We start from the raw sequence: 12,339 nt of genomic DNA on the forward strand, positions 1-12,339 counted from the left end.
CCACAGTAGTTACACCACAGAACGTGGCTATTTAGCCCAATGCCAATCTGTGAATCCGCCTATAAATCCTGCCACTGCTTTGCACATTCTTTCCTTAGAGAACGGTGAAGGTACAAAAAAAGACCGAAGAACAAAAAGTGCATTAATTCCCACACTTACTTGTGTACCCGGCTCGGGTATGACAGGAGGAGGTAGCATTTCCATATCCTGAATGAAAGGTTGCACAAACAATTATATTAATAACTCAGATTTCAAAATAACTAAAATAGTGACTGATTGACTCAAGTTTCATTTTTATTGCAATAGGTTGCATCATTTTAAACTGGAGTTAGGGCAATCACATTCTATTCATTTCTCTTTGAATTGAAGACAAATGGTCTTGCCTAAGGTCAGTGGATGTTTCAAGCACCTTTTGTCCACTCGCAATCTGGCCTTAGCACATGCAGCGTTCAAAAACGTAGGAAAGTAGGGTAGGCCATTCAGCCCCTCGAGCCAGTGCCACCATGGAATCAGACCATTTGGATGTTCTGTACCCTTGCCCACCCCTAAACCATTTCAGAAACATGACTCAGCAAGTATTGGAGTGAGGGGGAGGTGCGCAAAGAGAGAGAGAGAGAGAGAGAGAGAGACAAAGAGAGAGAGAGACAAAGAGAGAGAGAGACAAAGAGAGAGAGAGACAGAGAGAGACAGAGAGAGAGAGAGAGGAGACAAAGAGAGAGAGAGAGAGACAAAGAGAGAGAGAGAGAGAGAGAGAGAGAGACAAAGAGAGAGAGAGAGACAGACAAAGAGAGAGCGAGAGAGACAAAGAGAGAGGGACAAAGAGAGAGAGAGAGAGAGAGAGAGACAAGAGAGAGAGAGAGAGAGAGGAGAGAGAGAGAGAGAGACAAAGAGAGAGAGAGACAAAGAGAGAGAGAGACAAAGAGAGAGAGAGAGACAAAGAGAGAGAGAGAGACAAGAGAGAGAGAGAGAGACAAAGAGAGAGAGAGAGACAAAGAGAGAGAGACAAAGAGAGAAAGAGAGAGAGAGAGGCAAAGAGACAGAGAGAGAGAGGCAAAGAGACAAACAGAGAGAGAAAGAGACAAACAGAGAGAGAAAGAGACAAGAGAAAACTGTCATATTCTCCACTCCTGTATATAGTGAAGTGCACACAGGCAGTGATTGACACACAGGATGACCAGTAAGCACACAGCACAGTGCAGCCAATCACCAGACAGGACACTACCACTATAAAGCCAGAGGGCACTAGGTTTCCCGCTCTCTCTGGACCCAGCCACTGAGACAGTCAGAGTCCACGAGCTAGCAGTGCAAATACCATGTGGTAGCCAGTAAGTCTGGTCAGGCTAGTACCAGGTCTCCAGTCAGTTCAGTATAGTGTCAACCCACAGCTGATCATGCATATTAGTTATAACGTTGAATAAAATCGTGTTGGATCTTCTCCAGTGTTAGAGTTCTGTCTCGTGCCACACTGCATCAAGTGCAGTCCACGTCGAACCAACCTGCCTAACACATCAAGAACGCGAGGGAGAGAGACAAAGAGAGAGCGAGAGAGAGTGTGTGTGTGTATGTGTGTGTGTGAGATAGAGAGTGTGTGTGGCAAAGGGGATAGGAAGAAGCTTAGAAAGAATCGGGGGGGGGGGGGGGGGGGGGGGTTCTGTAAATCCTGAAGTCATTCATCTTCACTTATTGGGCCAAATGTATGCCATAATAGGAATGAAGTGGCAAGGAAATTCAAATACTAAGAAACATATATTTTGAAGGACTGGTGCTGGAGATGCCATGCACGGTTCAACTTGCTTTGAGTAACACAGCTGAGACAAGAGGCACCACACCAGATTCGGCAGTGATTGTGACTCCATATTGTGGGACTCCGATTGCTGGATCTTCAGGAACAGTTATTGCCGAATTATTCCACCTTACTGCACGGCAAACACATGCCACCTCAGAATCAGAAGTGCAATGGGAAGATTGCAGAAGCAGGATAGAGCAAGTCATCTCTGCGTAAGATATTCAACTGAATAGGCAGCACGGTAGCGCAAGTGGCTAGCACTGTGGCTTCACAGCGCCAGGGTCCCAAGTTCGATTCCCTGCTGGGTCACTGTCTGTGAGGAGTCTGCACGTTCTCCCTGTGTCTGCGTGAGTTCCCTCCGGGTGCTCCGGTTTCCTCCCACAGTCCAAAGACATGCAAGTTAGGTGGATTGGCCATGATAAATTGCCCTTAGTGACCAAAAAGGTGAGGAAGTGTTATTGGGTGACGGGGATAGGGTGGAAGTGAGGGCTTAAGTGGGTCAGTGCAGACTCGATGGGCCGAATGGCTTCCCTCTGCACTGTATGTTCTATGTTTTACGTCTAAGTGGCGGCATGGTGTACATAAAAAAAAATTTGCCAAGCAAATTTTTGCGAGAATGTACCTTTTTGAAAGAGCAATTATACCTAAAAAGATTTTTAAAATTAAACTCTTTGGCATGACGTTGCTAGCGCGTGCCCAAGTGGTAGATTGTAAGTTATCTTATTTTGAAAAAGTGGCTGGATAGTTGAGAGGATTCATTTACGAGGCTAGTTGCAGTCTGATATTCACATGTACCATCTCCATTGACGACGTAGGGGGTTCAGCAGTTAACGGCATAGTCTGTGGTCTTACATTATCTGTACGTTTATATGCAAAATAGTGCTGTTGAAAATAAGGAGAATTATCTGTAAACGTTAATTCATCACCGAGGCTTAATCTCTACTGGGCAATTTAATTGCTACAGCATATAAAATTACCATTTCCTCTTAAAAAAGCAACGAATAAACCCCAAATTAAAATCACAGATTCGTGCAATGATACTGCTAAACCTTCAATGCAGTCCCAATTCAATGATGGGATCAATAGGAAGGCCAAATCTTCACCCAAGGGTAGTTTATCAATTAACACGCAGGGCTAAACTGACACAGTGCATCAACTGGCCATCATAAAAGCTTCTAGTTCCATTAAAAATGTCCCAAGTTACGAAACTAGATGTAAATTCTTTTTTTGACAGTTCATCAGTTGACAGACTGCAGAAGTACATGGCTGCCTCCCACCTACTAAGCCAGTGCCCCGGCGGTCTCTCTTTATAAATGCTCTAAGTACTTAATTAGACAACGCCCTTCACTGATCTACCTTAAAAAATATAAATGTAGACTTCCGGTTGTGGCTATGCGGAGCTAAGCCGCACGTTCGGCAGCTGCCGCTTTAAAAGGACTTGTGGGCTCTTTTAAAGGGCCCCAAACGGCGCTGATGCGATATTCCCGGTGGATAAAGAGGTCTGGAGCAAAACCCCCGGGATTTATGGTTCGGACTCGAAGTGGGGCGAGCAGAAAAACGGCAGCAGCTCCCCTGGAAAAGCGGGGGGAAGGTGGACAAAATGGCGGCCGGTGGAGCCCCTGAGGAGTGGAGGCAGTGGGCCGAGGAGCAGCAGGCCGCCCTTCTGCGCTATTTCGCGGAGCTGAAAGGGGAGTTGTTGGAATCCCTGAAGGTGACGACGAGTAAGCTGCTGGAGACCCAGACAACCCAGGGTGCAGCGATACTCGAGTTGCAGCAGCAGGCCTCTGAGCACGAGGAGGAGGTTTTGGCCCTTGTGGGGAAGGTGGAGATACACAATGCACTTCATAAAAAGTGGAAAGATCGGTTTGAGGAGATGGAGCTTCGGTCACGGAGGAAGAACCTGCGGATCCTGGGCCTCGAGGAGGGGCTGGAGGGGTCGGACCTGCCGGCCTATGTGGCCGTGATGTTGAACTCGCTGGTGGGGGCAGGATCCTTCCATCTGCCCCTGGAGCTGGAGGGGGCCCACAGAGTACTGGCCAGGCGGCCTAAGGCGAATGAACCCCCGCGGGCAGTGCTGGTGCGGTTCCATCGGTTCAGTGACCGGGAGTGTGTTCTGCCATGGGCCAAGAAGGTGAGGAGCAGTAAGTGGGAGAATTCGGTAGTGCGTATCTACCAGGACTGGAGTGCGGAGGTGGCCAAGCGGAGAGCCGGGTTTAACCGGACGAAGGCGGTTAAGCAGGTGAAGTTCGGCATGTTGTCGCCTGCGAGCCTGTGGGTCACCTACAAGGACCGGCATCACTACTTTGAGTCCCCGGAGGAAGCGTGGGCCTTTGTGCAGGCTGAAAAGCTGGACTTGAACTAGAGATTGGGGGCTGTGGGAGTTTATCTATTCTATTCATGTATCATTGTTTATGCTGTAGCAGGTTATTCTGTTTGTTTTTGTTTTTTCTCTCGCTTTCGGACGATGTGGGTTATGGTTTTGTGTTCTAAGGGGGGTACTGGGGTTTGTGGTTGATCTGTGTCTTTGTTTGTATGGAGTTGGTGGTTGGGTTGGGACTGCGGTTTGGGAGCTGCGTTGGTGGGGTGGGGCAGTGTGAAAGCGCGGCTTTTCTCTGGTTTCCCGCGCTGCGGGACGAGGGGGTGGAGCTGGTGGCGAGGGGCGTGGCTATTAGACCAGGTTTCCCACGCTGAAGCGGTGCCCAGGAGCTGATGCAGGGGAGGAGGGGGGACCTCATATCTGGAGGGGTCGGAGTTAGAGCGGGAGCTGCCGGGGTCAGCAGAAGTCATCTGGCTCCCGAGAGTACAGTGGAGGGAGAGTCGCGGCTAGGAGGGGTCCTAGCCGGGGGGGGGGGGGGGGGGGGGGGGGGGGGATACCGGGTTGCTGCTGGATTGGCCAGGGAGGAGTTCGGGGGGGTCGGGGTGAGCTTCTATCGCCGTGGGAGACGGGCCAAATGGGTGATGGCCAGGGGCGAGCAATCGATGGGTTACGGCTAGTCGACGGGGGAGGGGGGCGGGGTGCCCCCTGATCCGGCTGATCACGTGGAACGTGAGGGGGTTGAATGGGCCGGTTAAGCGGGCCCGGGGCTGAAGGCGGACATGGCCATGCTCCAGGAGACCCACCTGAAGGTGGCGGACCAGGTCCATCTGAGGAAGGGGTGGGTGAGGCAGGTTTTCCACTCAGGGCTCGACTCGAAGAACCGGGAGGTGGCGATCCTGGTGGGGGGGGAAGAGGGTGGCGTTTGAGGCGTCTGAGGTTGTGGCTGATAGTGGCGGCAGATATGTGGTGGTGAGCGGTAAGCTGCAGGGGGAGAGGGTGGTGTTGGTTAATGCGTACGCCCCAAATTGGGATGATGCTGGTTTCATGAGGCGCATGTTGGCCCGCATTCCTGGCCTGGAGGTGGGGGGCTTGATCATGGGGGGGGGGGGGGGGGGGGGGGGGGGATGTATCGACAGGTACCTCGAGGTCAATGATACTGGGGAGGTCCAGGTGGGGATGGTGTGGGAGGCTCTGAAGGCAGGGAGAGGTGGGAGAGGAGGGAGAGGGAGAGACTGGTGGAGGAGCTGTTGAGTGTGGATAGGAGGTACGCAGAGGCCCCGGAAGAGGGATTGCTGGGGGAACGGCGTAGCTTGCAGGCCAAGTTTGATTTATTTACCACCAGAAAGGCGGAGGAAGGCGCAGGGAGCGGTCTGAGTATGGAGAGAAGGCGCGCAGGATGCTTGCGCACCAGCTGCGCAAGCGGGACGCGGCTAGAGAGATTGGTGGAGTGAAGGGTAGAGATGGGACTGTGGTGCGGCAGGGGGCAGAATTTTCTGGACAGGCTCCGATTTCCAAGGGTGCAGACGGAGCAGGTGGAGGGACTGGGGGCGCCGATAGAGTTGGAGGAGCTAGTCAGTGGGATTGGCCACATGCAGTCGGGGAAGGCGCCGGGACCGGATGGGTTCCCGGTTGAATTTTATAAGAAATATGCGGACCTGCTGGGCCCCCTGTTGGTCAGGACCTTTAACGAGGCATGGGAGGAGGGTGTTCTGCCCACGACGATGTCTCGGGCGCTAATCTCCCTGATCCTGAAGCGTGATAAGGACCCCTTGCAATGCGGTTCATACAGGCCGATTTCACTGTTGAATGTAGACGCCAAGTTGCTGGCAAAGTTCTTGGCCACTAGAATAGAGGACTGTGTGCCGGGGGTGATACAGGAAGATCAGACGGGTTTTGTGAAGGGGAGGCAGCTGAACACTAACGTGCGAAGGCTGCTAAATGTGATAATGATGCCGGCAGCAGAAGGAGAGGCGGAGATTGTGGTGGCACTGGATGCGGAGAAGGCCTTTGACAGGGTTGAGTGGGGGTACTTGTGGGAGGTGTTGGAGAGGTTCGGCTTTGGGGTGGGGTTTATTAAATAGGTGAAGTTGCTGTACGAGGCCCCGATGGCGAGTGTAGCGACAAATGGGAGGAGGTCAGAGTACTTCAGGCTCCACCGTGAGACGAGGCAGGGGTGCCCCCTGTCCCCCTTGCTTTTCGCACTGGCAATTGAGCCTCTTGCCATGGCTCTTAGGGAGTCGAGGAGGTGGAGGGGTTTGGTGCGAGGTGGGGAGGATCACCGAGTGTCGCTGTATGCGGACGACTTGCTGTTGTATGTAGCAGACCCGGTGGGGGGAATGCCGGAGGTGATGGAGATTCTTGCTGAGTTCGGGAGTTTCTCGGGATATAAATTGAACCTGGGCAAGAGTGAGCTGTTTGTCGTGCACCCGGGAGATCAGGAGGAGGGGATTGGTAGGCTCCCGCTAAAGAGGACAGTGAGGAGTTGTAGGTACCTGGGGGTTCAGGTGGCTAGGAGCTGGGGGATTCTGCACAAGCTCAATTTTACTAGGTTGGTGGAGCAGATGGAGGAGGAATTTAAAAGGTGGGACATGCTTCCGTTGTCGTTGGCGGGTAGAGTACAGTCCGTTAAAATGACGGTGCTCCCGAGGTTTTTGTTTTTGTTTCAGTGCCTCCCCATTTTTGTTCCGAGGACCTTTTTCAGGAGGGTGAACAGCAGCATTCTGGGATTTATTTGGGCGCACGGGACTCCGAGGGTAAGGAGGGTCTTTTTGGAGCGGGGCAGGGATAGAGGGCGGCTGGCGCTGCCCAACCTCTCTTGGTACTATTGGGTGGCTAACGTCTCGATGGTACGTAAGTGGGTAATGGATGGGGAGGGGGCAGCATGGAAACGGATGGAGATGGCGTCCTGTGGAGGCACGAGCCTGAAGGCACTGGTAACGGCGCCGCTGCCGCTCCCTCCAACTAGGTACACTACGAGCCCAGTGGTGGCGGCTACCCTCAAAATTTGGGGGCAGTGGAGGTGACACAGGGGGGAAGCGAGGGGCTCGGTGGAGGCCCCGCTGCGGAGGAACCACCGGTTTGTCCCAGGGAACATGGATGGCAGGTTCCTGGGGTGGCACAGGGCGGGCATTAGGAAGTTGGGAGACCTGTTTATCGACGGGAGGTTCGCGAGCCTTGGTGAACTGGAGGAGAAGTTTGAGCTCCCCCGGGAATACGTTCAAGTACCTTCAGGTGAAGGCGTTTGCTAGGCGACAGGTGGAGGGGTTCCCTTTGTTGCCCCCGCGGGGGGTAAGGGATAGGGTGCTTTCGGGGTTGTGGGTCGGGGATGGGAAGGTGTCTGACATCTACCAGGTAATGCAGGAGGTGGGGGAGGCGTCGGTAGAGGAGCTGAAGGCTAAGTGGGAAGTGGAGCTGGGGGAGCAGATTGAGGAGGGGACATGGGCGGACGCCCTGGAGAGGATGAACTCCTCCTCTTCATGTGCGAGGTTTAGTCTCATCCAGTTTAAGGTGCTGCACCGGGCCCACATGTCCGGATCTAGGATGAGTAGGTTCTTTGGGGGCGAAGACAGGTGCGTCAGGTGTTCGGGGAGTCCAGCGAACCATGCCCATATGTTCTGTGCATGCCCGGCACTGGAGGAGTTCTGGAAGGGGGTGGCGGGGACGGTGTCGAGGGTGGTGGGATCCAGGGTCAAGCCAGGTTGGGGACTCGCGATATTTGGGGTTGGGGTGGAGCCGGGAGTGCAGGAGGCCGATGTCTTGGCCTTTGCGTCCCTAGTAGCCCGGCGGAGGACCTTGCTGCAGTGGAAAGATGCGAGACCTCCAAGTGTGGAGACCTGGATTAATGACATGGCGGGATTCATTAAGTTGGAAAGGGTCAAGTTCGCCCTGAGGGGATCGATACAAGGGTTCTTTAGGAGGTGGCAGCCTTTCCTCGGCTTTCTGGCTCAACGATAAGGTACTAGGTCAGCAGCAGCAGCAACCCCGGCAGGGGGGGGGTTTAGGGGGATAGTGTTTAAGTTAATTTGCTTATTGTTAATTTATTCTGTTGTTTATTGGGGTTGGGGGGTGGGGGGTTTGTTATATGCGTTGTTACGGGTGCCGGGGGGGTGTTTATTATTATTGTTATTGTTATTATTGTATTGTTTTATTTATTTATTTTTTTATTTTTTTAAAAAATAATTTTTATTGAGAAATTTTGATTTTATACAACATTGACGCACCTTAGTAAAATACCGAAAATAACAATAATATTAACAATCATATACATTCGCCCCATCCCCATGAACAACCCAGCATTTTAACAACAACGCAAATTAACACACTATAAAGTTACAGAATAAACACTACAATAATGCACCCCCCCCCCCCCCCCGGGTTGCAAGGTCGGCTGTAAGATATTGTATTGTTTTATTGATATATATTTTTCAAAAAATTTCAATAAAAAATTTTTTTTTTTTAAATAATTAAAAAAATATAAATGTACCATTAACCCTCCCAAAACATAACTTGAAATTTAAGCAGAACAAAGAAAATATAATTTTGGTACGATATTTTAATACAATATAATGGTATAATAATTTATAATGGAATAATAATTGGGTTTATGAAGCTCACAATGCAGCGAGATTCTGATTAAAACAAAAGTAAGCTCAAGAACATTTAAAATGAAAATTGAGAAAATTGTGAAAGACACACACAACTGGAGAAAATAATATTGCAGTTTGACCAAGGGTGCCCTGACAACAGCTCTTGATCCAACACACTAATGATCTGTTTTGCACTGTAGGGAATGACTGGCGGTCTTTGGGGACTTTCTGTACGATGAACTGACCACTAAGTCACAACGTCTTGGGGGAGGGGGGGGGTGGGGGGGGGGGGGGGGGGGGAGCTTCCATCGTTGCTGTTGCTGTTGCTGACTGAGCTGCAGTGTATTCCCAGAGTTTTCTCCATTATCTTGCCTACATCTACGCCAACAACATTAAACCTGTTAATCTACCAGTTGAGCCCGAGAGGCCACATGAATATCTATGAGTAACATCAGGAAAGAAAAGGCTGAATCACTTTGGTCAAGTACAGGAGTCTTCATCTGACGTTGGATGGACTATAGAAAGCTTCAAGTGGCACGGTGGCACAGTGGTTAGCACTGTTGCTCCAGGGTCCCAGGTTCAATCCCCGGCTTGGGTCATTATCTGTCTGGAGTTTGCACATTGTCTCAGTGTCTGTGAGGGTTTCCTCCGGATGCTCCGGTTTCCTCCCACAGTCCAACGATGTGCAGGTTAGGTGGATTAGCCATGCTAGTGTCCAAAAAGCCCTTAGTGTCCAAAAAGGTGAGGTGGGGGTACTGGGTTACGGGGATAGGGTAGAGTGTGGGCTTAAGTAGGGTGCTCTTTCCAAGGGCTGGTGCAGACTCAATGGGTCGAATGGCCTCCTTCTGCACTGTAAATTCTTATGCATTCTATGAACATTGTGGTGAGGGTAGACAAAAAGTGCTCCAGCTGTGCGACACCATCGCTTTAAATCGGTACAAATCCTGACTGTTGTACAGCTGATAGACCTCTACCTTCAAAGTTTCAGAATGTCTTTAAAAACATGGATTAGCACACAACACTGCTGATATTCACCGCTCACTGGCACATAAATAAGGGTAAACTCCATAATTCAGTCCTCCCAGCCATGTGGATTGGTAGTCCTTCTGTGTCCTGACGTCTTTGAGACTGGAGGATTAACCTTTCGGTGCAAGCAACCCAGGAGGACAATCGTTGGCGCGCTGGAACAACTTTTTAAAAATGTTCTTTCACCATTTATTCTGAAACTATTGGAGGCGAGGGGGGAAACCTGGCGGCCTTGGCTGTGGGGAAGACAGCGTGAAGAGAATTCACCAACGGCGGCAGTGTAGGGGTGGGTAGTTCCAGGCAGAAGACCAGATAACGATACCAGGAGGACACCTGGCCAGAGCTGGTAAAACCAGATCAGTCACATTCTCAGGTACAGCGGGTAAGAAACATGCAGTGTTGGATCAAGAGTTAACCCAAGGCACCATCATTTTATAGTCTCTACAGCATCTCAAAAGTACCACACCAGCAAACAGATACTCACTTGTTTCGGGGACACAGATGGGCCAGGTCTGACGGTTTCTTTTCTCTAAATGGAAAATGTGGCAAACAAAAATAAAAGCTCCATTAACATCACTGCTTTCAAAGTAATTTACGACATGTAATACAGGATTAGGCAAATGCTGTTTTTACTGATCCTAACTGGCAGCCAACTCTCCGCCATTCTTTTCCCTCGAAAACCAACGCTCCTTGTCCAAGGCAAGTTCTACCCACTGCCAGTCTTAGTGCCCAAAACCTAACCCAGAACCAAAGGCCGAGTGGGTAAAGGCACTGGCATGTGCAGTGGCAGGCCGCACATCTATAAGCCACTCAGCAAGGCCAGCAATGGAGCACCCCTGCGGTGAGGGGAGAGGCAAAAATGTTTGTTGTAGGTTCCAGGGCCACGTTTCACAATTATTTGTGCTAAGACTGAAGAGTCTGTCTACATTCACCCTTGTGCCACTCGTCAAGAATGCGCCCTTCACGAGACATATTGAAAAGCTGTCCCCCCACCTTCCTCAACCAGACCTCAAATTGCCAATGTCCAATTGGAGGCCAGGGGTGAATATTATCAATACAAACGGTGGCGGCTGGCCTAATTCACCAAAACCTCGGAAGCCATTCAGCTTCAGTCACCATGCCAAATCTAACCCCTCCCATTAAAGAAACGGGACGATTTGAGGATTCCTAGTTAGGCTGTGGGAATACTGGTCGGCCTAATGTTCCACCATCGCGTTGGCATGGGACTGGAGTCACAGAGAGGGCCACACCAGGTAAGGAAGCAGATTTAGCTGCCTGAAAAGAGTTTAGTTATCCAGTTGGGATTTTCGTACAACCACCCGAAAGCTTTAGGGCACAGGTAGGCCAGACTGGGTAAGGACGGCAGATTTCCTTCCCTGACGGACATTAAATGAACTAGATGGGTTTTTAGAGACAATTTACAATACTTGGTCATCAGACTTTTAATTCCAGATTTTTGTTGAATTCTAATTTTACCATCTGCCATGCCACGCTGGGATTCAAACCCGGGGTCCCCTAGGCGTTTTCTCTTGCTCTCTGGATTACTAGTCCAATGACAATACCACTTTGCCAACACCTCCCCTCTCGTCAACCAAAAGTCACAATTCACAAGTAGCCATGGTAAGATTTAAATCCATGTTCTCTGGATCGTTAGCCCAGGCCTCCAGATTACTGGGTGATATAACCACTTCAGCACCTCGAAAGGCCAGAAACAGTGAGGGCTTTGGCCAGAAGTGGGGGGGGGGGGGGGGGGGGGAGTGAGGTTTTGAAGCCCACTGTGATCAAACACCTAATGCACAGTAATTGTACCTCAACATTGTACTTATTACCCATCCCTCGCGCCGCTTGCTAGGCCACTTCAGAGGTGAGTCGCCAGTCGACCACCTCGGAAAGCAAACCTTTTATTTTTAAACCTGAAGAGAACTTTGAAAAAAAATAATTGTCTGAAATGCTTGGGGAAAATCAGGCATTTCCAAATCAAATAGGAGGCAAATCACCACGGTAGAATGTATAATTTGCATATCTGAATAAACCACATGAAGTGAATAGAAAAAAAGCTAAATGAAGTCAAATTAATCCCGATTTTGTTTTTTGTAATACATTATTTCCTTCATATTTCCATGTCTAAACCTTTTCAGGTGCTCCGATCGGCCTTTAGGCCGCACAGTCAAGGGCACGGCTCATGTTTTCTTGATTTAATGAATTGAACTGGATCCAACTGGAAAATAGACTGGATTGTAACGACCCTCGGGCAGCTCCAGGGCCGGGAGGTGCCCCCCCCCCCCCCCCCCGGGCCTAGGCAAATAGCTGGAGTCACATAAAGGGAAGGCCAAATGAGGAAGCAGCTTTCATTCCCTCAAAGATACCCCCGGTTAGGTTTTTACGACAATTAAACTGCTCTTCATGGTCAACTTAGTAAGAGAAAAAAATGATACCGGTATCAGCAGGTTTAAAGTAAATATTGCGAGATAAAAAGTGGTTCATTTTTGTCAATGGTGTTCAAATTCGCAAACTTTAAACACTCATATTGTCTGGATTATGGCCACACTTCTGAACCACCAGTCTATTAATGTAGTCTACACTAACCTTCTCCTGTGGGTATGAGTTGAACTCTGATCATCAGT

At 50.2% G+C, this 12,339-nt stretch overlaps 1 protein-coding gene across 22 annotated transcripts in view; it reads right to left on the reverse strand.

The window, feature by feature from the left end:
* The window catches only part of LOC119977548 (glycogenin-1-like), a 164,299-nt gene that overhangs the window by 13,921 nt on the left and 138,039 nt on the right, over nt 1-12,339 (reverse strand). For 8 of the 22 annotated variants that reach the window (XM_038818606.1, XM_038818605.1, XM_038818603.1 and 5 more), the window contains 3 exons: nt 10,200-10,244; nt 2,576-2,668; nt 160-207 (listed from right to left, as the gene is read on the reverse strand). In XM_038818606.1, the coding sequence (XP_038674534.1) occupies nt 160-207; nt 2,576-2,668; nt 10,200-10,244 (186 nt within the window). Of the gene's footprint in view, nt 1-159; nt 208-2,549; nt 2,669-10,199; nt 10,245-12,339 lie in introns of those variants that run through there. The other 14 variants (XM_038818614.1, XM_038818618.1, XM_038818609.1 and 11 more) reach the window with 4 other exon arrangements.

Source organism: Scyliorhinus canicula, chromosome 14 (genome assembly GCF_902713615.1).
Source record: "Scyliorhinus canicula chromosome 14, sScyCan1.1, whole genome shotgun sequence".
NCBI lineage: Eukaryota > Metazoa > Chordata > Chondrichthyes > Carcharhiniformes > Scyliorhinidae > Scyliorhinus > Scyliorhinus canicula.